This window comes from Cervus elaphus, chromosome 14 (assembly GCF_910594005.1).
Source record: "Cervus elaphus chromosome 14, mCerEla1.1, whole genome shotgun sequence".
NCBI lineage: Eukaryota > Metazoa > Chordata > Mammalia > Artiodactyla > Cervidae > Cervus > Cervus elaphus.
Genome location: NC_057828.1, coordinates 52,265,998 through 52,291,197, shown reverse-complemented (window position 1 = coordinate 52,291,197; position 25,200 = coordinate 52,265,998). Strand labels below are relative to the sequence as shown.

Here is a 25,200-nt window from a genome sequence, read left to right as displayed (position 1 = left end):
TAGTTCTGTGTCCCAAGGGTGGGGAACACAGGCATGGTGGCCCAGGAAGTCTCCGAGCCATGAGGAAGTCACCCCGCAACCAGGTCCCGGGGGTTTTTTCAGCCTGCTTAGATCCAGGGACCCACAGACAGGCTTCAAGGTGACTCAGGGTGGTCTCTATTTCACACTGAACAGGACCCAGCCTGGCCCAGGCCTCGGCCTGCCTCAGCCAAGCTCTGTTTCCTTCCGAAACTCCTCCTGGAGGTCAGGGCCCTGTGGTGGCCCTGCCAGTGGGACAGGTTCAGTGTCCCCCTCGGTCAGCAAGTGGTATGAGTATGGGGTCCACCGGGCCCCCAGAGCAGGAGGCAGGAGTGGGCTGTTTGGCCAGCCCTTGGTGGGGAGGGTGGGCAGCTTCAGGAAGTCAGACTCTGGGGGCCCGTCCGATCCTGGGACATCTTCTCAGTGCCCAGGCCCCAGGGTTCTCGAGGAAGCTGCCTGGAGGTGGCCAGTGCCCTGGCTGGGAGGCGTGGCTGGGCTGGGGGACGGGCCCGGGTGTCCTCTGTTTCTCTGCTTCTCTGTGGCTCTGTGCCCACTCTGCCTGGGGGCCATCCAGCCCACAGCTGCTGTGCGGCCTCCCCACGGGGCCTGGGTGGGTATGGGGTGGGGGCAGGACAGGCTCGTCAGTACACAAGGACCCCTCCCTTGGAGCTGCCCCCCCACCCCCAGCACGGCAGGAGTTTCCTCTCCTCCCCCCAGGTAGGCCAGGTTCCATCTGGTGACTTTTCAGGAAAGTGCCCCCCCTCCAGTGCCGCTGTGAGCTGCTCCCTCCCCCTCCAGCCACTCCCGGTGGCTCCCCGGGACCCATCCTGATGTGTGCTGGCCCACATGGCCTCACAGCCTTGCCCAGTGATGCCATGAGGAGACTTGGGAGCCCTCAGTACATGGCATTGGGGTGCGTTTGGGGGCTGGAGATCATGAACACTGCTAGAGGAGTCCTCTCCAGAAATCTGTGGAATGGGATGAGTACCACTATAGCCGGGCAGGGGACCCGGGGCTGGCACTGTCCCTGGCTGGTGCGAGGCGACTCCGGTTCTGCTATGTGGGCAGAGGAAGGCTGAATGTTGGAAACGGTGGTGCTCAGATGGCTCCAGGACAGTGTGGGGGCACACTGTGTGGTAAGGGGCTTCTCCAGGGTGCAGGTGCAGGGCGCCGGACACCCCCTGCCCCAGAAAGTGTCCTGTCCACCGTGCCCACTGCCACAGGAGGCTGTGGGACAGCTGTGGACAGCTTCGACCCCCGTGTGTGCTTCGGCTCTGCTTTCTGTTGGTTGGTGGACAGAAAGATTCCGCAGGCCCTCCTGGGACTGATCCTGGCGGGAACTTGGGCCACCGGCTGCAGAGGGAGCAGGGTGGTAGGGAGGCTGCTGCTGTCCCCGGCCAGAGCAGGAGCACCAAGGGCCTCTGGGCAGGTGGAAGGGACAAGCTCAGCCCGACTGGCCTGCTGGATGGGGCAAGGCTGGCCGTCAGTCTGTCCCCATCCTCTAGAACACTCTTGATCCCCAGCTTCCTGAGATCCAGTGCGCAGGCTAGCAGAGGGCTGGTAGTCAGAAGCAGCCCGAGATGGCAGAGCAGAGCCTGGCCGCTCACCCCTGCCCCCACTGACCCTCCTCACTGCCCAGCTGGGTGAGACATCCGGGCCAGGCCCCCGCCAACCAAAGGCTCCTCTTTGTGCTGGAGGACCGAGCTGCCTGCCTGCGGGAGGGGCCCAGCGGGAGGAAAAGGGCATAGCCTGGTGACAGTGTCTCCCTCCCCGGCAGCTGCCCCCGCCACCAGCCCTCAGCCCTACCCCAGGACTGTCGGGGGCCAGGCCCAGGCCTTGCTGACCTGGTGAAGTGGCCCTTCAACTCCACTGCCTGGTGTGGACCCCTCGGGCCAGCCTGGGCTCTGTGCCCCCAGGCCTTGGGCACAGCTTCCCCGAGGTCTCGCCTGGGAGGGTGGACTTGAAGGCGCCAGCTCACACTGCCTGGTAAAATAAAAATAGTTGGGGAGGAGGCTCCCAGACGTGCGGGGGGACGCGCTGCTTCTAGACGTTTAAATAATCTCCGCCATATGTGAGTGGGCCCGTCCCTCCCTCCTGGAGGCGCCGGCCAGGGGCTGAGGCCCCGTGGGCGCTGGAGCCCAGCGCACTGGCCCTGTCCTCCTTCCCCTTCTCCAGCCAAGCACTGTCTGAGCGCCCACTGCATGCTGAGCTGGGCCCTCCATGCAGTATGGGGAGAGGGCGGAGGGTTGAGGACCCAGTGGGAGCCTGCAGTGGGGGCAGGGCCAGAGCAGCCTTGGGCCCATGTGTCCCACTGTCGCTGACCACTCTGAGCAGAGTGGATGCAGGAATGGCCTGTTCAAAGGTTCTTCAGGAAAGTGCAGAAGCCTCAGAGGAGGGAGGGGCTGGAGGCAGGCGAGCAGGAGAGGAGATGCAGGTTTGCCCCTGAAAGGCGAGTGGACAAGGCAGATGCCCCGCGTGGAGAGCCCGGGCGCCGCAAGAGTCCGTGTGCATGCATGAGTGTGTGTGTGTGTGCGTGTGTGTGTGTGTGCTCACGCCAGGAAGACTGTGGGTGTAATTTGTGGGTTTTGTTGGAAGATTAAATTGATTTTCCAGTCTTCCTAAGGGGGAGGTGGAGGTGCTGGCTGCCGTGTTAGGACAAGATCGATCTTGGCCGTAAAAACAAAATTAAGCCAGAGCCGCCCAGCTTCTGACCGGACCGTGAGGGCACTCCCTCTTCGAAGCAGTGGCCGCTCGTGTCCCATGGCCGCCGTCCTCCTCAAGGCTTGGGGAAGGAAGGAGGGGAGGGCTGGGGGCCGCCTTCTGACAGTCAGCGGAACAGAGGCGGGGGCAAGGTGAGGCGCCTGAGGCCTCCACTTCCTGGCAGGTGCCACGGCCAGGCGTCCCGGCCAGCAGTCCTGCCGTGGGGCAGCAGCTGAGGCGGGGTGGGCCCCTGGGGCCTCTCTTCCGGGGGTTGCTGTGGGATCGAGGGCACTGTGCTCTCTCCCTGCCTCAGGAGGTGCCCGCCCCCTGTCTGCTGTGTCCACTGACCAGGGTCCCCCAGGGCTGCAGCTGGGGGAGTTGGCGCTGCCTCAGGAGGCTGAGCCTTAGAAGGTTGGACGGCTGGGCCAGACGCTGGCTCCGTGTCACCTCCTGGAGCTGGCTTGGTGGCCTGGGCCCTATGCCCACCCACACTCGGGTGCCAAGTCCCAGCCAGTGCAGGGGCAGAGCAGGACAGGCTTGGGCTTCCTTGCCCGGAGGTGGGGATTGCAGAGGCGAATACACGGTCCCATCAGTAGCTGCAAGGTGGATGAGGAGCCTTGAAAGAGTCCCCAGGGTCACAGGACAGAGGACTCCAAACCCTGGAGGGGGTTTCTCAGGTCCTGGGCCCCAAGTGTAACTCTGATGGAGTGAAGGGTGGGATTGGCTCAGGCGACTGTGTGGATGTGGGTTCCCAGATGGTGTTGCCAGCCTGGTGCCCTTGGTGGGGGGTGGTGAGAAGCAGGGGACCCAGGCCTCCTGGTTTGAGGGACTGAGCCACTTGGGCTTGGGGCCTGTCATGGGTTCAAGCCCAGCTTGGCAATTACCTGGGGCATAGCTTTTGCACCTAGTGTCCTCAGGTGCACCATGGGGGTGATGCAGCGCTCCTGGGTGGAGGCTCCCCTCAGTGTCCTGCAGCCTTGCACAGTGGCTGCAGTCCTGTGCCCACCTGTCTCATGGAGCATCAGGGGTGGTGTGGGTCCCCTGGGCGGTAGAGGAGCCCTGGCTGCAGAGCCCAAAGTGAAGCTGGATTAGCCCGACCTCATCTGCCTGGTCAGTGCAGGATTACAGCCTGGGGTAGCCATGACGACGCAGGGAGTCTGGGACTCAGGAGTTGTGCCCTGCCCTCTCCCAGAGGCTCTGCCCAAGAAGATGGGGACCCAAGGCCCCCAGGTGGTGGTAGTAGGAGACCCTTGATCAGCTGAGAGCCCAAGGGCGTGACCTGAGCGGGGAGCCTTGGACGGGGTGGAAGGGGAGGACACCCCCAGACTGGAGCCAGTGAGGTTCCCCATTGAGCCAATGAGGACCCCAGCGGGTGTTCCAGGCTGCCTGGTTTCCGGCGCCCTCTGTCCCGGTCTCTGTGGCCCAGGTCTGGCCCTGACCATCTGTGCTGGGGAGGGAAGGCTGACGCACCGCTCAGGAGCCGTGGGGTTTATGGCAATGAGGACTCAGGGGTGCCAGCCCAGCACTGTCGCTGTCCCTGCGGGCCTGGGTGGGGGCACGGGGTGGCTGGGGCTTATGGGCCAGGGGCAAGAGGAACGTGAGGTCCTCCCTGGGGTCAGCTGTTGTGACTCAGTGGGGTTCTGCCCTCTAGCCTGTGCCCTGTTGCCTGCCAGGCTGGCCTGCCCTGGAAGCTCCAGACACCCGGCGGTCCCTGGCCCACGAGAGGAGGGTGTGCTCTCTGCTTCACCTCTCCTGCTGCCCCAGAGCTGCCCACAGAGCAGTTGGCTCCTTCTGGGCTTGGCTGCACCCAGCCACCCTTGTCTGGGCCTTGGCTGGGTGGCCTTGACTGGGCCTTGTGTCCAGTCAGCGGGCAGAGGCTGGTCCTTCCTGGGCCCAGCTCTCCTCCTTCAGGACCGATCAGTCGTGAGCCAGGCAGCCAACCCTGCTGGCTGGGGCAGGGCCTCCTGCATGGGAAGGGTGGGGGACACTGCCTCTGAGGGCCTGAGAGTGTGCTCCAGTGATGGTCCTGTGAGGATCATCACCCCAGGCCTCACAGCTGTGTTCTCTGGGTCCCCAGGGAGACCACCCATCTGTCCTGCCTGTCCTTACTCAGCCGGTTGTAGGGGCTGGTGACTTGGGGCCTCGAACGACACTGCCAGTCCCTGCCGGTCCCCAGCTGGGAGTTCCCTTGGCCTAAATCCTCTGGCCAGCTGGGCTGGATCCAGGCTTGGATTAGCGCAGGGGATTGGACAGAGGGTAGGCGGGGTGGGCAGCGGTGCTGCGGCTCTTCCACCTCCAGACCCTGCTTTGCAGCTTCTCCCAGGACCCCTCCGTGGCCCTGGAAGGGGGGCGGACTGGCACAGGGGCCATCAGAGACAGCAGGTGACAGTCAGGCCAATGCCAGAGGTGCCTGGGAGCAGCCCTGCGGGGGAGCTAGAGGCCAGTGAAGAGGGAAAGAAGAAGCCGTGGAGAGAAGGGGGCCCTGTGGAGCCCCGGGGCTGCCCGCCACTACCTGACCCACTGCCTAGGTAGGGTGAGGGGCACTGGTCCTCCCTGGCCTCTGTGAACCCACCCCGGCCATCATCGGGGCATGTCCGTCCCCTGGCCGCTTACCCCCAGCCGGACCAAGGGAACCGTGGCCTGCCTGGCAGAGGCCCTCCTCTGGGTCGGTGGGAGCGTGGCTGTGTCCCCGCAGTGGCAGCTTGGTCCACTAGGTAAGGGGGCTGGCCTGCCCGCATGGTCATCTGGGGCAGGGACTGGTTTGCTCCTCCCTGCCAGAGCCCTGCCCATCCCCAGGGTCACTGGAATCAGGAGGGTGGAGCTGCTCCTTGGGGTGTGAAAAGCCTGGGAGCTCCCACCACCCCCCATGCAAACCTATAACCTCCCAACCCCTCGGTTTCCCCCTGAGGGTCTTGGGACTCTGACAGCATCCCCCGGTCTGCCTCTCTGACCCCCCCACCTCAGGGTCTGGAGGCTGAACCCCAGGCGGGCAGTGGGGAAGGAAGGGGTGGGGGAGTCAGGGGCAAGGAGGGGCCAGGGGCATGGTGCTGGTGGATGTGCTGGCCGGACACTCTCTGAGGGGGTTCCTGGTACTTTGGGGTCAGTGGCACCTTCAGCCCCAGTGGGGCAAGGCCAGCATGTTGGGGTCAGAGGTGTCAGCCTGGGAGGCTGGCAGAGTGGGTGCTCTTGACTGTGGTGAGGCTCCGGGGAGGATGGGATGGTAGTGTCTGTCCCAGAGGGGCTGGCCTGGCCCAGTTGTTCTAGGCCCCTGGACTGTCCCTGTCCTCACCCCCAGCCTCCTCCCTCCACCTGCTACTATGTCCCCAATGCCATGCCATCCCCTCACCTCCTGGTGTCTCAGCGGCGCCCACCACCCTGTGCTCCCCTCCCTGCTGTGTGCCCCCGCCCACCCCCCGCAGCCCACCATGCCTGCAGCTCAAGAACAGAGGTTGGCTTCCTCTGAGAAGCTCCCACTGCTTTGCCTCTTGGGGCTGGCACTGCTACAGGCCTCCACACCACTTAAGGGCCCCTCATCAGGGGATCCTGTGGGTTAATGACTTGGTGCTTCCCCAGAGAGCACCTCCTGGTCCTAGGCCTTCCATAAGCAGCTGTGAAGGGCCCAAGGGGGGCCCAGGACTGTCCTGTCCCTGGGACTTCAGGAGCCCGCTACCTCTCCAGCCCTGGGGGCCACTGTCCTGGCCAGTATCCCCTCCCCTGGGACATGGGAGATGTGCAGGCTGCAGACAGGAGGCTGAATGGATGGAGGAGGGAGGGGTCGGGGGGCAGTTAGGCCCTGTGAGGAAGGTGAGGGCTCAGCACCTTCTGGGACTTGTGCCCTTGGGTGCACCCTGGGCCTCATGGATCCTGGCTGGGCAGAGCTGGTCCAAACTGTGTGTGGACTCTGGCCACTGAGCAGGGTCCCAGACTGGATCTGTGGCCTGGGCCAGCACCTGGGGTCACAGGCAGCCCTGGAGGGGTCCGAGTTTGGTGCCCTGATGGGTGGGGGGGTAGTCTCTGCACCCCGTGAGCACTTGGGGGTGCACCTGAGGCTGCGATGAGCAGGAGGCTGCCACAGCACTCACCGGTGCTCCGTCTGTCTGTCTGTGTCGGTCTGTCTGTGTGGCGGCTTGGCGGGCCTCCAGTGGAGCGATGTATGAGCGCCATGCAGGCGGGGACGCAGATGGTGAAGCTCCGGGGCAGCTCCAAGGGCCTGGTCCGCTTCTACTTCCTGGACGAGCATCGCTCCTGCATCCGCTGGCGGCCCTCACGCAAGAATGAGAAGGCCAAGAGTGAGTAGGGTGGTCCGGGGCAGGAGAGGGGGAGGGCAGGAGACCCTCCTCATGCAAGAATGAGAAGGCCAAGAGTGAGTGGGGCAGTCCTGGGGCAGGGGTGGGGGCAGGAGACCCTCCCAGAGCAGTCAACGGGCAGTGGGAGGGGGAGCAAGACCCTGAGCCCTGAAAGTCCCCAGGCCTGAAACACGGGCTCAGCTGGCCTTGGAGAGCTGCGGTGGCATCTAGATGCAGTTGGGGAGGGAGGGCCCCTGCCTTGCTGTCCACCCAGCAGATCCTCTGGGACTCTGTGGAGACTGGGTGGCACTCATGCCCAGTCCTGCGCCAGATGCTGGGAGGGGCTAAGAGGCAAAAAGACCTTTAGTCTGGCCCCCTGGGCACCCTGAGGACAGGACCCGGTGCCCAGGGCTGGCCCAGGCAGCCTGGGGTGTGAGCAGCTGGCAGGGGCATGGAGGCTGCAGGGCTGTCTGGATGGGTCAGGGGGGTAATGAGCTGTGAGGATTTGTGCAGGGACCATGCTGGGGGTCCTGGGAGTCAGGGAGGGACATGTGAGCCCTTTCAGGTGACAGAGGGGACTTTGCTGCCCCTCCTCTGGCTCTGGCAGCTGGAGAGACAAAGACGTGCCAGGGCAGGGCCTGAGCCCAGTGGTTGCTACGGGAGCTGCTGCCACCACGGGGCCTAGGAGAGACACACGGTGGAGCCCCCTGGGAGGGCATCTTGGAGGAAGGGGCTGGGACTGCTCTGTGGGCCCTGGGGAGGTAGAGTCGCCGTGAGCCGTGCAGGCAGGAGCCCCTACGCTCCACTGGGAGGTGCTGTTCCTGTGCTGGGCTTGCTGTGGGAACTTAGCCCACGTGATTCTGGTCTTTGCGTGTGAGGTGGTGACACCACCTAATGGTGGGATAACTTCACATCGTGCTGAGTGATGAGGACACCGGATGGCAAATAGAGGGGAGAGGTGGACGGGGTCATGCTGGCCCCTCTGGGGAGGGGGTGGTAGGTCGAGGCCAGCAGGCTTGGGATGGGGGACACCAGCTGACTCTGGCCTTGGAGAGGTCCCTGGGAGAGAGGAACAGGGTGAGAGGCAGCTGTTTCCTGACTGTCAGCATCCCCTAATCTGGGGGCCCCAAACTCCTGCCTCCTTGCCAAGGACATGTGAGCCACAGGGAGCTGGATGGAGAAGCAGGCAGGACAGGCCCCCTTCAGGCAGGGGGTGCAGGGGAAGCGGGAGCCCCTGAGGAGGGGGCAGTAGGGGCAGCGGACAGAGGAGTGAGGCCACCCTTCACAGTGTGAGTGGGGGAGGCCCACCATTACTGCACCAGACACGGTAATGCCCACAGTGGTGCCGAGCCCGCCTCTGGGAGCAGGCACCGGGCGCTGGGGGTAGAGGCAGCAGGGGCCAGGCAGAGGGTACGATGCTAGGGGTCCCTGGTTATGCCGACTTCAGGGCACCTGCTCCCAGAGGGGCTGCTGGCTACCTGTGTTCTGGTATCTGTGAAAGGACCCTGCCAAATGCACAGGAACAGACCCTAAGGATGACCTCTGAGCTCATCTCTTCCTGAGGATTCAGTCTCTGAACACAGACTCCACGGAGCTCCAGGCGCTGTGGCCAGTAATGAAATTCTTCCTGCAGCCTGATCTGGCGCACGCAAAGCGGGACCCCACCACCCCCAGCCCCCACCTGCTGGCGCCAGAGTTTATCACAGAGGTCGCTGCAGGCTCTCGGCCGTGCTGGCCAGCAATTGCCTTCCCAGGATGAGAGGCAACTGGCCGGAGCTTGACAGATGGAATTGGCTTGTCTGGTTCTCCTCACTCTGGACGCAGAGGACAGACCCAGGGTGGCTGACCGGGGGAAGGCAGCCCTTCTCTTGGGGAGAATGGACCTCTTTCATGGCCAGAGGGAAGGCAGGCAAGGCAGACCCCAGAGTCAGAGAGGAGGGGGAAGAGGTGAGCTCATCAGCTCCAGCATATCTGTGGTTTTTCTTTCTCCCCAAGGGTGGGAAAGATTTCCCTGATGCTGGGAAAGATTGAGGGCAGGAGGAGAAGGGGGCAGCAGAGGATGAGATGGTTGGGTGATATCACTGACTCAATGGACATGAATTTGAGCAAACTCCAGGAGATAGTGAAGGACAAGGAAGCCTGGGGTGCTGCAGTCCATGGGATTGCAAAGAGTCAGACACAACCGAGCGACAGAACAGCAACACCAAGGGCCCCTTGAAATGTCCCCTCCCCTAGCTTCAGACAAGAGGGAAACCCTGGGGAGGGCCATGACCATGCTGCACTCCCCCACCTCTGCAGTCTCCATCGACTCCATCCAGGAGGTAAGCGAGGGGCGGCAGTCGGAGATCTTCCAGCGCTACCCTGACGGCAGCTTCGACCCTAACTGCTGCTTCAGCATCTACCATGGCAGCCACCGGGAGTCGCTGGACCTGGTCTCACCCAGTGGCGACGAGGCACGCACCTGGGTCACGGGCCTGCGCTACCTCATGGCCGGCATCAGCGATGAGGACAGCCTGGCCCGCCGCCAGCGCACCCGGGACCAATATCCTCGCGTGCGGCGGGCGGGAGGGCCCCAGAACGCACCCTTGCTGTCCACCTCAGTGGTCTCCCCACCCCAGCTGGCTCATGTGTTTGGGGGAAGGGGCACTGGGGTGGGGTACTTCATGCCTTCCTGCCCGGGAATGGGAGGGGAGGGGAGGTATGGCTGGCCCTGCTGGACCCACGTTGGTCCCTAACTTGGCCCCAAAGTGGCTGAAGCAGACATTTGATGAAGCCGACAAGAATGGGGACGGCAGCCTGAGCATTGGCGAGGTTCTGCAGCTGCTGCACAAGCTGAACGTGAACCTGCCCCGGCAGAGGGTGAAACAGATGTTCAAGGTAAGCCCAGACCCAGGTGTGTGTCGGGAGCAGCCCCACCCTGTCTGAGCTGCAGAGGGTCCTGGGCGGTGCCGTCTGAGCTGAAGCAAATAGCGAGGTAGCAGCTGGTCTGGACCCTTGCGGGGCGGTCAGTCAGATACCCCAAGTTGCTGCCTCTGGCTGTGCTGGTTCCCTGAAGCAGCTCCCGGGGCCTCCCCTGGCCGATGGACTGGGCATGTGGTGGGTGCCTGGCCGGCAAAGGAAACCACTCACAGGGCCTGTACCCTCATCCCACCCCGCCCCACGACTCCCCAGCCCCGATGGCGGGTGGAAGCCCTGCCTTGCAGCAGCAGCGCTGGTCACCTGCCGCCTCCCCTGTGGTCCGCTGCCACTGCTGTTAGCAGTTTTGAAAATGCGTCCTCAGCTGAGCAGCTGCCTTTATTGTCTGTAATGAGTTTCTCTCTTTCCGGAACCCCTGCTGGGATGGAGGAGGAAGCCAGGCCTTGTCAGTGGGTCCTGGTTCTGGGCGGGGCTGGGCCAGCAAAGCCTGCCCTCACTCAGGACTTGCTGTCTCACTGGTGGCTGCCGGGGAAAGGGTTCTGTGAGGTTGAATGAGGTGCCATGCCCCAACACACATGCAACACATGCATACGCACACAAACACAGACACACAAACACAGAGACACACATGTGCACACACACACACACACATGAACACACATGCATGCACACACACACATGCACACACACAGCCAGCTGCCCCTCCAGGCACAAGCCCTGGCGGCTCCCTCCTGGGCTCCTGTGATGGACAGGAGGTCATGTTCAGCTGGAGCGAGGGGAGCTGGCCAGCTCAGAGTGTGTGGGTCTGTGTAAATAGCAGGGGTGGGACAGGGGCTTGGTGAGTTGGATGATCTCAGATGCTGGTTGAGGACTGGGGGTCTCACATGGTCCATCCTGAAGGCCCAATAGGGACAGAGCCTGCCTGGGCAGTTAGGAACCGGCAGGTGGCTAAGGTTTGCAGAGCCATACCCCCACCCCATTCTCTGCCTGCTCTGCTTCAGGACAGCTCGAGTGTCTGCAGTCCCTTCCAGAACATGAGGCTGTGCCAGGGGCCAGGCAACAGGGCTCAGATCGGCCTCAGAGGCAGGATGAGAGATGAGTGCCCCTCATGGAGTGGGCACAGGCTCCTGGCACCTTAAGGTCAAGTCCTGGTTTGAAAATGTCCCTGCTGGGAACTCCAGGGAGCCCACACCTCCGGCTCCTCTGGGCACAAGAGGGGCCCATGCAGAGCCCCCTGAGCAGCCCCAGGCCAGGTGGTGTCTGGCACTGTCCAGACCACTTTGAGAAGGACCTGGAGAGGTGGACTGGCAAGAGAGAAGGACCGGTAAGGATCTGGAGAGAGTCCAATGGGGGCTGTCACCAGGAGTGCAGCTCTACCCCCAGTGGTTGTTGTCCCCGGTGTTCCCTGAGCACCTGGGCCTCCTGGCCCATCTGCGTGGGGCCCTACATGGGCACTCGGGGGCCCAGGGAAAGAGGGCTGACCTCCAGCCAGGCAGAGCCACACTGATAATTAACATCAATTTTATTGTCAAGAAATCTCAATGTTGTTTCTACTGCCTGGAACTTCCCTAATCAAAGGATAGATCTGTGTGGTGGGTAAAGAGAGGCTTGAGCATAATTTCATTAAGTCTAAAATAACAGTGGAATGTGGGCGAGGCCGGTGTGGCCCCTGGGCCTCCTGCATGATGAGCACCCTGGGCGGCTCCAGGCCTGGCTCAGCAGCGCGGCTCCGGCCAGCGTGTGCTTTCAGCCATGGCGGTTTCCCTTTGTGGAGAAGAGAGTGGCCATAGGACCACATCGGGAGGCATTCTTCGGGCCCAGGGGTCGGGGCAGTCCCTTTGGGCCCAGAGGGCCTCATCATCCCAAAGGGTTTTCAGTCATGCCATGAGTGTGCTGCCCAGCTCAGAGCCCACAGAGAGGCCAGGTGACCCTGTGGGTGGGCGCTCAGCCGATGGGCATTCCTGCCAGCTCCAGCCTCGGCCCCAGGAAGTGCTCCCAGTCCAGCTCTGTCCCCAAGAGGCCCTTTGACCAGGGTGTGTCCTGCCAGCTCTGGACGCAGGGCCGCCCTCAAACCAGGCAGACACGGGGTCCTCACTGGCATCTGCTGGCCTCAGTACGGGTGACTCTGGGCTTGGTCCTGTTCCAGCCTTGGCATGGGCACCCCCATCTGGGTGCCTGGTTCTGGAAGGAGACAGGCTTACTGGACGCCCACCTTGGTGCCAGGCCACAGGGTCGGGAGAGGCAGGGCCAGACTTCCCGAGGGCCCCGCTCTCTCTGGGTCCGGGGACTTGGGGGTGTCTGTAGCCCCCTGGCTTGTGGGTAATTCTCCTTATTCAGAGGGGCCTGCTTCCAGCCATCCCAGATAGTGTGGCCACAGGAGGAAAGACGTGCAGACTGCGTGCAGGGCTGGCGAGCACTGCTGTCCATGGTGCTGAACCTGGTGTCGGTTTTTGCCAGGCAGTCACCTCCCCCCACATCCCCACCCCCACCCCGGCCGATGGGCCAAGGACCTGACCTCAGCACTCAGGGCCTGACTGCCCCATAACACCTCTGGCATCCTCTGGGCAGCCTAGACTTCGTTACTGAGTACCCTTGTCCTCTGAGTCTGCCCCGGCCTTGACTCTTGGTGTCCCCAGAGTCTGACATCTCAGTGCATGCTTCCTGAGCTAGTGGATTCATGAAGGAGCCTGTGGTCTCATTAGCAGCCCAGTGGGCTTGCCTGGGGCGGGGGTTCCTGTGGGTATCATGTAAGCTGTTCTCTGAGAAAAGTGAGGACAGTGGCTGAGATCAGGGGCCTGTCATTGCTGCTATAGAGGCTGAAGTCAGGGATTGCTGCATGCCCAGCAGTCCTGTGCTTTTCTAATCGATGGGCGACCAACTGTGATTACAGATCACAACTCAGTATGGGCACTGGGTGGGTGTTGTTGGCTGCAGGTGGGAGGACATTGCCGGATTCAGGTGCAGGTTGACTTTGGAAGGCTAGAGAAGGAGCCAGTGGGGTGAGATCTGTGTTAATGGATCACGTGGTGGCTTCTTGGTGGGAGAGGCAGAGTGAGGATGCTGCTGTAGGGCTTGGGGAGCGTGATGAGCCCCTCAGGAGCCTGTGATACAGGCAGTGTTGTTGGGAGGGGGAAAGGTGATTCTTGACTCAGGGTTGCCTGAGGAGTGGGGGGCTTGAAGGCCTCTTCTCGGTCAAGGCCCAGGATGGGACATGAGGGGACGCAGAGACGCTGCATTACAGGAGGCGGACACAGATGACCACCAGGGGACACTCGGCTTTGAGGAGTTCTGTGCCTTCTACAAGATGATGTCCACACGCCGGGACCTCTACCTGCTCATGCTCACCTACAGCAACCACAAGGACCACCTGGACGCTGCTGACCTGCTGCGCTTCCTAGAGGTGGAGCAGAAGGTGAGGGCACCCCAGCAGGAGCGAGGCTCCTGGTCGAGGTGGCCTCCCCTCAGCTTCCCTGGGCATTTGAGCCTGTCCACAGTGTGGGAGAAGGGTGGGCACCAGCCTGGTGTTTGAGGCCCATGTACTGGACCTGCCTAGGCTCTCATCAGCCATGCCGCCGCCAAGCAGGTGGGGAAGGAGGGCAGCTCAGCTCTGACTGCCCCAGCCCAGAGCTTGACCACAGTCCCGACTTTAGCATTGAGCATCTCCTGGCCTAGGATCCATGACCCAGCCTTCCCACCTGGGCTCACACCCCCAGGGTTCTGCGCCCATTGCCAACTCATTCAAACATTTGTCCAGCAGACGTGTGGGTGCCTGTGGGGGCCAGCTGAGTATGCCTGCCCATTGTCCTAGACCCTGGGCAGCTCCATCCCTCCAAGGGGCATTGCCTAACTAAAGCTCAGGGACCTGAAACTCAGGGGTCTTCGTGGAGGCCAGGTGCTGCCCGCTCTGGTGGATGGAGGCTGGAAGTCCATGGAGGGGGAGGGGAAGGTCAGCATCCTCTGAGGAGACAGCACTCACCAAGGGGGTGGGGGATAGGGGTGCTCAGACACAGACTGCATAGACACTGCCCCCAGGCTGGTGGAAGAAGGCCATGGGGACCAAGGTCCGGGCCTGTAACTTCCCGGGACCCTTGCAGAGCTACTTTTGGGGTAACCTTCAGGCCTCAGCTGCCTTGCCCTTCTGGGGTCAGACTTCCTGACCCCAGAACTGCTCAGGGCTCTCATCCCACCTGCCTCATGTGCAGTGTCGGCTCATGGTGATGGGCTGGGGGTCACCGCCACTGGGAAGGGCTAGGGGCTGGGTGTTGGGAACCAGGAGAGGCTGTGGACTCATCCTGGGTCTGGGTGGTGGTCACCTTGGACCTCTTGCCAGTGTCCTGACCTGGGGAGCTGCCCCCCGCACTGTGCTCCTGGGTCCCCTCCCCCACCACTACCATCACGCAGTTTGCTGAGGCCTCCCTCCTGTCCTGCTGATGGGGACACTGGGGTTTGCCCAGGCAGGAGAGGTGGGTACCAGGCTGGCTGTGGGCAGTGTTGGCATGAGGCTGAGGGGCAACTGTCCCAACAGCTGGCATACCTGGGGGTGGAGGAAGGGAATGAGGCCCAGTGTGGGAAGGGCAGCACTGACCCCTTGCTCCCTGACCTTTGCCCTAAGCTTTCCACAACTCTCCCTACAGTCTGGGACCCAAATCAGCCGGGTGGTTTGGCCTCCTGGGTCTGCAGCTGCTCCAAGCTCTGACCCCATCTGTCCACTCCACTATCCATACCTGCCCTAGATTCCTGGGGCTGTCCAGGAAGCCCTGCTGGTGGGCCTGTCTCCAAGAGCTGGGGGTTCCTGGGAGCTGCACTGTGGGGCCCTAAGAATCGCTCAGCCTCTGACATGGGGCCACCTGGGCTCCGCTGTTGTGTGCAACTTTCTTGAGAGGGACTTGGGCAGATGGCAGGAGGGGCCAGGTGAGCCCCCTCCGCTCCTCCAAGATGGGACATGATCCTGGCCCTCCTGTGCCTTCTTATACCGGGCCTCACTCCTGCTAGCGCACCCTGGGGGTCCTGAGACCCCCAGAATGGCGTCAGCTGGGGATGGCCCAGCTGATGAGGCCAAAGACCCTCCCCCTGTCAGGGATCCTCAACCAGCGCCAGCTCTTCCAAAGACAGGGGACCCTCTATCTTCTGCTGGCCATCGAGTCCCAAGTCTTGTGACACTAGGGGTGGCCAGTGAGCCTCCTGGTGGGGTGAGCACACTACAAGGAGCAGAGTCTCAGCCACGCCATGTTGGCCCCTGGGCGATGCAGTGGTCAGAGGTGGGGTGGGAGGGTTGGCCGTGGTGGAGGAGGACGAGGGGCTGCCTGAGGCCAGCTTGGTCTCAAGCCCCTGCTCTGGCCTAGATGACGGGCGTGACCCTCGAGAGCTGCCGCGACATCATTGAGCAGTTTGAACCCTGCCCAGAGAACAAGAGTAAAGGGGCAATGGGCATTGATGGTGAGTGGGTGCCACCCTGGCTGTGCTGCCAGGCCAGTGGGGTGCCAAGGGGGCCACATGCCTTGAGGGTGGGTGGTCTCAAGATGAGCCCAGTGCGGGACTGGTACACGGGGTCTAAACCCCTTGTTGCCCCCCCACACTCCTCCCCACAGGCTTCACCAACTACACGCGGAGCCCCGCTGGTGACATCTTCAACCCGGAGCACCACTGCGTGCACCAGGACATGACACGGCCGCTGAGCCACTACTTCATCACCTCGTCTCACAACACCTACCTCGTGGGCGACCAGCTCATGTCCCAGTCGAGGGCGGATATGTACGCCTGGGTCCTGCAGGCCGGCTGCCGCTGCGTGGAGGGTAAGTGCTGGGCTCCGGGACCCTGCACCCCTGCTCCGCCCTGGGGGCCGGGCCTTGGCTGTGGGCTGGCCTCTCCGAGGAGCCCTGTGTCTGGCAGGGGCTGGCATAGGTCTCTCTTGCTGTTAACTGCGGAGCAAGAAGACTGCTTCCAGTTGGAGCCCATGGGCTGTGGGTCCCTGGGCCTTGGTGGTCCAGTCCCTGGAACCCACTGAGGTCTGCCTGCCTGCAGTGGACTGCTGGGACGGGCCTGATGGGGAGCCCATCGTGCACCATGGCTACACGCTGACCTCCAAGATCCTCTTCAAAGACGTCATTGAGACCATCAACAAGTACGCCTTCATCAAGAATGAGTGAGTGACTGGGACTGGGGGGCTGGCCCCGGGGGGGGTAGGTTGGGGAGGGAATCAAGGGGTTCTTCCTGCCCCTCCCCCATGTCCTTTCTGGGCAGCAGGGGTTGCAGTGGCCGCGGGGCTGGTTTCGGGCTTTCTTGTTGAGGATGAGGGGCAGGGAAGGGGTGGAGGAGGGGAGAGGTGGTGCATGCAAGAGCAGCAAGGGCTGGGAGGGGCGTGTGTGTCAGCAACCCCGCCCCCACACACTTGGTGGCAACACCAGGTGTCAGACGCCTCCAACAGTGGCTCTAGCACTGACTGTCCTTAAGAAGCTACTCGGCATCCAGACTCACTTTGCTGTCACTCAGCTGTGGCTATAGACACTATTGAACAAAATCCAGTTTAGTGTCTGAAAATAGAAGACCGCCTCCCCACACTGTTGGTTACCCCAAATCAGCTAGGCTCGCAGGCGAGGGAAGAGCTAATTGAATGAAGAGGAGAAGGAGGCTGACTTAAGAACTAGAAACAGAGGGGTTTCTCTGGGAGGACCTGGCCCAGGCTCTGTCTCGGAAGTGGGTGGGCATGGGGGCCCTCTGCAGAACAGCCTGGCCTCTGGAACTGCAGGTGCAGGGGCATCCTGGGCAGTGGGGCTGGGACACACAGGTCTCCTGAATCTGCCAAAGAGCCAGGGGCCTGCTGGGGTCTCAGGACAGGGACCGCACCTCCCATGCCAGCATCATGTTTACAGGCACTTGGTTCTTGCCTGAGAACTGAGGAGAGAAGCACCTTTGCCCCAGGCCCTGCCTCCCTGCATCACAGGATTCACCTGCCTCTTGCTCTAGTTTGTGACTTCTAGGTTGGGGTCACTTACATTTTCTAAAAGGATTATGTTGCCTTTTGGCAAAAATCCAAGTAACTGTGCACATGACTGAAAAGAATAAATCAAACAACTGAAGAGACTATTACAAAAATGCCCACACTGCTCTCCTTACCTGCACCATGCAGGTCATAGCTGTGCCAGACTGCATCTCCCTCCTTATTGGGCCAACACTGGGCCCCAGGGCCACACACCGGACAGGGTCTCCAGGATCTCGGTGAATGGGAATCTTTCTCACAGTCTGTCCGTTGCTCCAAATTCCACCTCAGTTCTTTTGACCCCATTTCATGATTTGCTTGAATGTTTCCTTTTGTTTTTCCTGGAGTTTCTAATTGCCTTTGATTTTTTTCTTGTGGGGAGAAGTACATGCCTTCTTTACCTACCCTCAAGGTCTCCTGGTTCCTATCCTCCACACTCAGTTGCTTTAAAAAATTTTTTTTTATTTATTTCTTTTTGGCTGCACTGGGTGGATTCTGTTACTACAGTGCACAGGTTCCAGGGCACTCAGGCTTCTGTAGTTGTGGCCTGTGGGCTTAGTTGCCCCAAGGCTTGTGGAATCTTCCCAGACCAGAGATTGAACCCATATCCTCTGCATCGCCAGGTGGAGTTTTAACTGCTGGGCCACAGGGAAAAGTCCTCACCCTCCCAGAGTGGCTGGCAGCCACATCTCTCCTGGGCTCCTGTGAAGAACCCCCTTCCTCATACAGTGCTGCAGGTGACCTGTGGTCCTACATGGTGGGACCTGGCCTTCCCCCAGCCTCATCCTGCTCCTTCCATCTTGGGGCCATAGGTACCCAGTGATTCTGTCCATCGAGAACCACTGCAGTGTCATCCAGCAGAAGAAGATGGCCCAGTATCTGACCGACATTCTTGGGGACAAGCTGGACCTGTCATCAGTGAGCAGCGAGGATGCCACCATGCTGCCCTCTCCCCAGGTGCTCAAGGGCAAGATCCTGGTGAAGGTGAGACCCTGCCTGCCCTTCCTGGCGCCAGCATCCTGCTGAGCCTCTGACCTCCGACCTCTGACCCAGGGTCAGGGCAGGGTAGGGCCCCGCTCCAGACTGGCTGGGGTTCTACACCATCTGTGATAGATTTGAGGGGTCAGGACAAGATCTGCCCCTTCCCTGGCCTCCATCTCCCCAGGGAGGTCCATCAACCTTGGGCCCTTGGCATGCACATCAGGGCATGTCCCTCCTGTGATGCTGCTGCAGGGCTGGCCCTGCCCCTGGCCCGAGAGCCACAAACAAGCTTGGGAAAGGCACCCACCCTTAGCTGCTGCTCCTGTGGGTACTGGCTTCCTAGCACTTCCCACAGGGCCCCTCTCATGGCCCACCTGCTCCCCCAGGGCAAGAAGCTCCCAGCCAACATCAGCGAGGATGCTGAGGAGGGCGAGGTGTCTGATGAGGACAGCGCAGATGAGATCGATGAGGACTGCAAGCTCCTCAATGGGGATGTGAGTGAGGAGGGGGGACCTTCTTCCCAGATGGGGGAGCCACAGCCCTGAAGGGCCAGCTCATGGCCTGGTTGTGGGATGTAGGCAGCAGGGACAGAGGGGCATGGGGCAGCTTGAGGGTAAGTTGCACAGCTGCCAGGCTGCTGGGCATGCAGTCGGCCTGGGCCACAGGAGGCCCCCCCTGCCCAGCCACCCCCCCACAGGATACAAATCCCGAGTTCCCAGTGAGTGACTGTCACCTCTTTTCCCAGCATCATGAGACTGGGGCAGTGCTGAGAGGCTGAGGAGTCAGCACCAGCCTCGAGCAGCAGAGGAGTGGGCCATGGGGAGGTGGCCTTGGGAAGGTGGGGGGGCCTCTAATTAGCATCCTCCCTTTTCTGGGCGCTGCTGAGGTATTATTTCTCCCTGAGGGGCCATCGGTTGAGAAAGCAATTGTGTGGAGCTCTCGGCCCTGCTGGCTAATTGTTTTAGAAAGCCCTGAGGCAGTGGATTCTTCTGGCTCTGGGTGGGCCTGCACATTTCCCTGCCTGGCCCGAGGAGACGGTAAACCCTACATCTGCACTGGCCCCTTTGCACCAACTGTACCCTGGGTGTGGGGGTGCCCAGATACCCTGCCACACTGGGGCTGCTCCCCACCCCCATTCATCTCCTCCAGACACAAGGCGGCTAGTGGTCAGTTTCCGATCTTGAGCTGCCCCGAGCGCATGCATAGTGGCAGCTGGGCGCCCGTGATTCGTCTGCGGGTCCCACAGCAGCGTGGTGCAGCTGAAGGAGGCGGGTGTTGGAATCAGATGGGCCTGAGCCTGCTGGCACCATCTGGGGCCCCAGGACAAATTGCACACCTGCTGTGCACCCCGGGGGGAGCAGGGTGGGGGTGAGGACCAGCACCGTGATGCAGGAGTGAGCCTGTGGTCAGTGCCAAGTGTGAGAGGAGCGGTGGGGTGGCGCTGACCCTGCCGAGACCCCGGACGCTGTCCACACTGCTGCCCGCAGGCTGGGGATGAAGGCCAATGAGCTGGCTGTCTGCCTCTCGCAGGCCTCCACCAACCGGAAACGTGTGGAAAACATTGCCAAGAGGAAACTGGATTCCCTAATGAAGGAGTCTAAGATTCGGGACTGCGAGGACCCCAGCGACTTCACCGTGTCCACGCTGCCCCCACCTGGCAAACTTGGGCACAAGGCAGAGGCCAAAAAGGTGAGAGCCCAGAGGCCATGAGGGGGCTTGCCTGCAGCTGGGAGAGGGGCTGGCATGTGAGGTCTCTGCAACCTGCACACACACCTGCACACACACCTGCACACATACACCTGCACACTCACCTGCACACACACACCTACATACACCTGCACACACACACCTACATACACCTGCACACTCACCTGCACACACACACCTGCACACACACACCTGCACACTCACCTGCACACACACACCTACATACACCTGCACACACACCTGCACAATACACCTGCATACTCATACCTGCACACACACACCTACATACACTTGCACACTCATACCTGCACACACACACACCTACATCTGCACACACACACACCCATGCGCACATACACTGCCCCTGGTGCATATATCCACCCCGGGTCCTCCAGGAGCTCACACCTGGCTCTTCGGAGTCTCTTCTTGAGACACCTGCAGCCGTCAGTGTCACAAGGCAGATGACCACGGTGGGGCCTCCCCATGTGTATGGCTGACAGTTTGTCCCCAGAGGTCTGTGGGCAACTCCTCTAGCCTCCACCCTCCCCACCTGTGGGCAGGAGCGGATGGCAGCCCCCAAGGCACCTCCAGCTCCTCCCAGAAGAGGACTTGGGCATGGCCTCGGGGGTCTGGTGGTGACTGGGAGGAGCTCAGAGCGTTGAGTCCTGGCAGCTGTCCAGCTGCCTCCTGCCCAGAGGCCCCCAGCCTCACAGGGAAGCGCAGCTGAGCTCTGGGAAGTACCTTCGCAGGGAGAACAGTGTGGGGGCTGTCAGGGCAGACATAAAGCCTGGGGGCCAGGCTGGGCTGGCCAGGACCAGCGGCTGTGGTGCCATCTGGCGGGACTGGCCGACATTGGAGGGGGGTCACATCAGCAGAGTGGTCTGGGGGGAAACCCGTGGGGGCTGTGATGGGCAAGGTGGCTGGCCCTAGAGCTAGGAGGGTGCCATTTGGTCTTGCAGACCCCATTTTTCGAGACAAGATACATCCAGCTCTGTGTGCTGGTGGGAGGGGCTGACATGGCCCTGCTGCCCACACACCCCCACCGCCGAGGACGGAGAGGGGTGCTGTCTCCCTGCCAAGCTGGGGTGCCAGGGGAGGGGTTGGGTGACAGCGGATTCCGGCCCTGGCCACAGCACTTCTTCAGGATGCCGGGCCAGCACGCACCTCTCTGCTCTGTGCCCAGATTCAGGGGGACTGCTATGCTGGGTGACCATGGGGTTTCAGGCGAGGGTTAAAGAGCCAAGAAGTGTGTCAGCCTTGCTGGCTGCAAACACGGTGAACACAGATTCCCACACCTCTGCCAGCTCATGGGTTTCCTGAGCACCTCCGTTACCCAGGGTCTGCAGCTTGGGCTTTGCCAGCACCCCTCCATGTAGCCTGCCAGCCGGTGGGAGACAGGACTCCCCTGGGGGGTGGAGGAGGGGACCGGGGTCAGAAGAGCAGCAGAATTGGTGGGGGGGGGGGCGACTCCCGGGAGCCTCCTGACACTGCAGGCAGTGTCTCCAGCCAGGTGCCCCTTCTCTAGCACGTGAGCAGAGAAGGCATCTGGGGGGATGGGCCTGTGGCTGTCCCCACCCCTCTTTGCTGGGCCTGAGGGCCTCCTATTCCTCGCTCCAGCTCCAGGCTCCCTGCTTGGTGACCAGAACCCAGACCTGAAGGGCTCTGCTCATCCGCTGGTTGAGGCCAGCGGACTGAGGGAGGAGTATGTGCAGGGGTGCCCCCAGGGGTGTGTGTACAAGCTCACACGCAGGGTGTGTACACCTGGCTGAAGCCCCTCCCTGACAGGGAATGTCGGCTTCAAAACCAGCTCCTGCCATGGTGTGGTAGGCACACCCTGAACAAACCTGGGAGGGTTGTGGGGGCATCTGTGGAAGGGGCTGGGGGAGGGCAGTTGGTGGTGGCTGCAGCGAGTGGCCTCAGGGACCGGGCACTCCAGGGGTGTAACTGAGCTTCAGCATGGGCTTCCCTAGATGTCTCAGCAGGTAAAGAATCTGCCGGCAATGCAGGAGACCTGGGTTCGATCCCTGGGTTGGAAAGATCCCCTGGAGAAGGGAATGGCTACCCACTCTAATATTCTGGCCTGGAGAATTCAATGGACTGTATAGTCCATGTTGTCACAAAGAGTCAGACACCACAGAGTGACTTTCACTTTCATGGATGACAGCTTTGGGCTTCAATGACAGATGACAGAGGTGGACAGGCCACAGTGCTGCCAGGACTGGGCCCCTGCCTGGTGAAGGGGGCAGGGGCTGGGAAGGGAGCTGCCCACATGTGTGTTCTGTAAATGGTGGTGAGGAGGCTCAGTCCTGTGGCTTCAGGAGTCTCGCTGCAGCCCCGAGTGCAAGCAGTGGATGGCTACAGCCCTGGGGACTGTCTAAGGAGGTAATACCTCTGCCGCTGTGAGAAGCAGGTCAGGGCTCCTGAGCTTGGGATCCTCGAACGAGGATTACATAAGCAGGCACTCCACGGAATATTCCAGACACACTGATGGTATTCATTATGCAATCACCATCCATGAGGAAGAATCAGAACTGGGCACTTGGTGAGTTTAGAGCGGGACATTGTGGGGAGCTGATTCAGCCAGGCCCCTGCTCCTGGCAACCGCCTCTTTGTACCCCATGTGGGTGGTGACTGTGCCTCCTGAGGGCCTGGGACAGCGGCCAGCCCAAGGTCCAGCTACCCCCTTCCTCCAGGCCCCTCTCAGCTCCTCCTCTTCCAGGAAGGAGTCACTGGGAGGAGCTGCCTGCCCATGCCCCTGGCCTGGCCGGAGGCTGGGCTCACTTGGGCCCCTGTTTGTCTCTGCTTCCAGTTCGAGGAGGACGTGGAGATCGGGGAGGAGGCCGGAACCAGCCGTCGGAACAGCCGGCTCCTCGTGGGCAGCTTCTCCAAGCGCAAGGTCTGCCGGGCTCCCAGGCAGGGAGCCTGCCCCTATGTCCCCCAGAGGTGGGGTGGGGGCTTCTCCAGCCCTGAGGGTCCCTGGGATTCCTGGCTGCCTTCTCGGGCTACAGGTGCCAAGTGTGGAGCCTTGGTCAGGGCTGGATGAAGCAGGTGTCTCGATGGCCCTCCCTCGGTCGACAGTGGCCAATGCCCAGAGCTCAGGTCCTCCGGGGCCCAGGTTGAGCAGGGCACTGCAGAGGAGGGGCAGGCCCAGCTGCAGCGTGGGTGCCAGGACCCCAGGTCAGCAGGTCCTTCTTTCCCCAAGCCTGAGGCTCCACCCATCTTGACTCTGCCCTGCTTCTGCACAGAAAAAGAGCAGCAAGCTGAAGAAGGCGGCCAGTGTGGAGGAGGGGGATGAGGACCTGGACTCGCAAGGCAGCCAGAGCCGGGGGTCAGTGCCCACCTCCATCCTCAGCCCTTGAAGAGATGGCTGCGTGGAAAGTGCTGAGGCCGTTGTTTCGGCAACAGCAGGCGTCAGCTGTGCAGGCTCAGAGGGGGCATGGAGGTCCGAGGCAGGGACCCCGGGGTGCAGGGCCGGCAGCTCCTTAGGATTGGTCAGGGTCGGTGCTCTTCCGTAGGTTCAGCACCTGCCCCCTCCCCCAGCGTCCCCTCTCAGTGCATCCATGTGTGACCCGAGCCCTGGAATACTCGGGCACAGTGGGTACCTGATGGACGCTCCCCAGAACTTCAAGGGGTGGAGTGCGACCCAGGTCCTGACCCCAACAACCCCCTCCCGCAGGGCCGCCCGGCAGAAGAAAACTATGAAGCTGTCTCGGGCTCTCTCGGACCTGGTCAAGTACACCAAGTCTGTGGGCACCCACGACGTGGAGACGGAGGGTGAGGGGCCGCTACAAGTGGGGCCCTGGGAGGAGCGGGGGCCATTGGGATGGGAGCATGGGGACAGGGCAAGGCCCTGGGGGCCCTCGGGGGCTGGGCCATTGGGGTGGGGCCGTGGGGGTTGAGCCATTGGGGGCAGGGCCCGGGGCGTGGCCATGGATGTGGGCGGTGCCATAGAGGGGCGGGGTCATTGGGAACTGGGCCCGGGGAGGGGCAGGGCCACTGGGGCGGAGTCCAGAGGGGGTTGCTCCCAGACCCGGTGCCCTAACGGTGCCCGTTCGGCCCACAGTGGCGTCCAGCTGGCAGGTGTCCTCCTTCAGCGAGACCAAGGCTCAGCAGATCCTGCAGCAGAAGCCGGCGCAGTACTTGCGCTTCAACCAGCACCAGCTCTCGCGCATCTACCCCTCCTCCTACCGCGTGGACTCCAGCAACTACAACCCGCAGCCCTTCTGGAACGCCGGCTGCCAGATGGGTGGGTGCCTGGGCCCTGGGGCAGCAAAGGCGGCTGGGGCGGCGACGGGGATGTGGCCGGATTCCGCAGTCGCTCTGCTTAGCTCTCTCGCCCTTGACTCTGGAGAATCTTGGAGGTATCCAGTTACCCTCACCAGGATGGCACTGGTGGGGGCCCTGAGGGCGGGGCCTTAGGACTCCAGGGTAAGGTGGTGAGAGACCCAGTCTGCCCGAGCTCTGCCCCTGCACCGGGGCAGCTGTTTCGGCTCTAAGAAAGTCCTGCGAGGTCGCACGGCCCTGGTTGTGCCCAGTGTGACCCTGGCAGACCTGGGCTCACCGGCAGTGCAGAGGTGGCACGCGTGCACCCGGCGCTGACCCGGCCATCTCGCGTCCTTCTTGGCAGTCGCCCTGAACTACCAGTCGGAGGGGCGGATGCTGCAGCTGAACCGGGCCAAGTTCAGCGCCAACGGCAGCTGCGGCTACGTGCTCAAGCCTCAGTGCATGTGCCAGGGTGAGAACACGGCCCCGGAACCCCCACCATGCCAGGATCTGGAGCCCCTCCCCAGCCCGCCCCTACACGAAGGTCCCCGGGTGAGGCGCCCTTGAGCGAGGTCTGGCTGGGCACTTGCTCCTCCTCCTCAGACACTTCAGCTTCTCCCGTATGTGCTGAAAGCAACCTGTGGGTCTTTTCCTGCTGTCATCCTGGGCCCCATCCCTGGGCACCCAGTCCCCCATCCAGAGGCAGTGTGACCTTGCACCCATGCTGAGCCCCTGTGGTTCACCCGTGGAGGAAACGAGCTGGGCCCACATCACGGGGTGGTCACAGAGGTGACCGGCCCCTCGACACCCCTGCACTGGAGCATTGCCTCCCCTCTCTGTCCTACACCTGGGACTCCTGTCCGGTCGATGGGGGAGAGGTGGGAGTGGGTACCCTGGGGCTGCCCCAGTGAGCCAGTCAGGGGCTCACCCTGCCTGCTCATCCTCTTGCCCCGGCCCCCCATAGGCATCTTCAACCCTAACTCCGAGGACCCCCTGCCTGGGCAACTCAAGAAGCAGCTGGTGCTGCGGATCATCAGTGGTCAGCAGCTGCCCAAGCCGCGGGACTCGATGCTGGGGGACCGAGGGGAGGTAGGCAGGAGGGCCTGGGTAGGCGGGAGGGCCTGGCTGTTGGCCTGGCCCGCAGTGCTACCCTGCCCTGTGTACCAGATCATCGACCCCTTCGTGGAGGTGGAGGTCATCGGGCTCCCGGTGGACTGCAACAAGGAGCAGACCCGAGTGGTGGACGACAATGGTGAGCATGTGGGCGGGTGGGGGTGCAGGAGGGGCGTGGGCACCCAGAGGCCAGCCTGTGCCCCCAGGCCCCATCACAGCTCCTGTGCTGGTGATGTTGGT

The 25,200-nt window shown here is 62.2% G+C and overlaps 1 protein-coding gene across 3 annotated transcripts in view; it reads left to right on the top strand.

Annotated features, from left to right (window-relative positions):
* Positions 1 to 25,200, top strand: part of PLCH2 (phospholipase C eta 2) — a 65,769-nt gene that overhangs the window by 34,085 nt on the left and 6,484 nt on the right. For all 3 annotated transcript variants that reach the window (XM_043924326.1, XM_043924324.1, XM_043924327.1), the window contains 17 exons: positions 6,861 to 7,007; positions 9,303 to 9,546; positions 9,752 to 9,881; positions 13,162 to 13,332; positions 15,263 to 15,356; positions 15,509 to 15,712; positions 15,942 to 16,062; positions 17,709 to 17,880; positions 18,264 to 18,371; positions 19,408 to 19,566; positions 22,394 to 22,480; positions 22,830 to 22,912; positions 23,261 to 23,358; positions 23,648 to 23,830; positions 24,212 to 24,319; positions 24,812 to 24,936; positions 25,015 to 25,099. In XM_043924326.1, the coding sequence (XP_043780261.1) occupies positions 6,861 to 7,007; positions 9,303 to 9,546; positions 9,752 to 9,881; positions 13,162 to 13,332; positions 15,263 to 15,356; positions 15,509 to 15,712; positions 15,942 to 16,062; positions 17,709 to 17,880; positions 18,264 to 18,371; positions 19,408 to 19,566; positions 22,394 to 22,480; positions 22,830 to 22,912; positions 23,261 to 23,358; positions 23,648 to 23,830; positions 24,212 to 24,319; positions 24,812 to 24,936; positions 25,015 to 25,099 (2,319 nt within the window). The remainder of the gene's footprint in view (positions 1 to 6,860; positions 7,008 to 9,302; positions 9,547 to 9,751; positions 9,882 to 13,161; positions 13,333 to 15,262; positions 15,357 to 15,508; positions 15,713 to 15,941; positions 16,063 to 17,708; positions 17,881 to 18,263; positions 18,372 to 19,407; positions 19,567 to 22,393; positions 22,481 to 22,829; positions 22,913 to 23,260; positions 23,359 to 23,647; positions 23,831 to 24,211; positions 24,320 to 24,811; positions 24,937 to 25,014; positions 25,100 to 25,200) is intronic.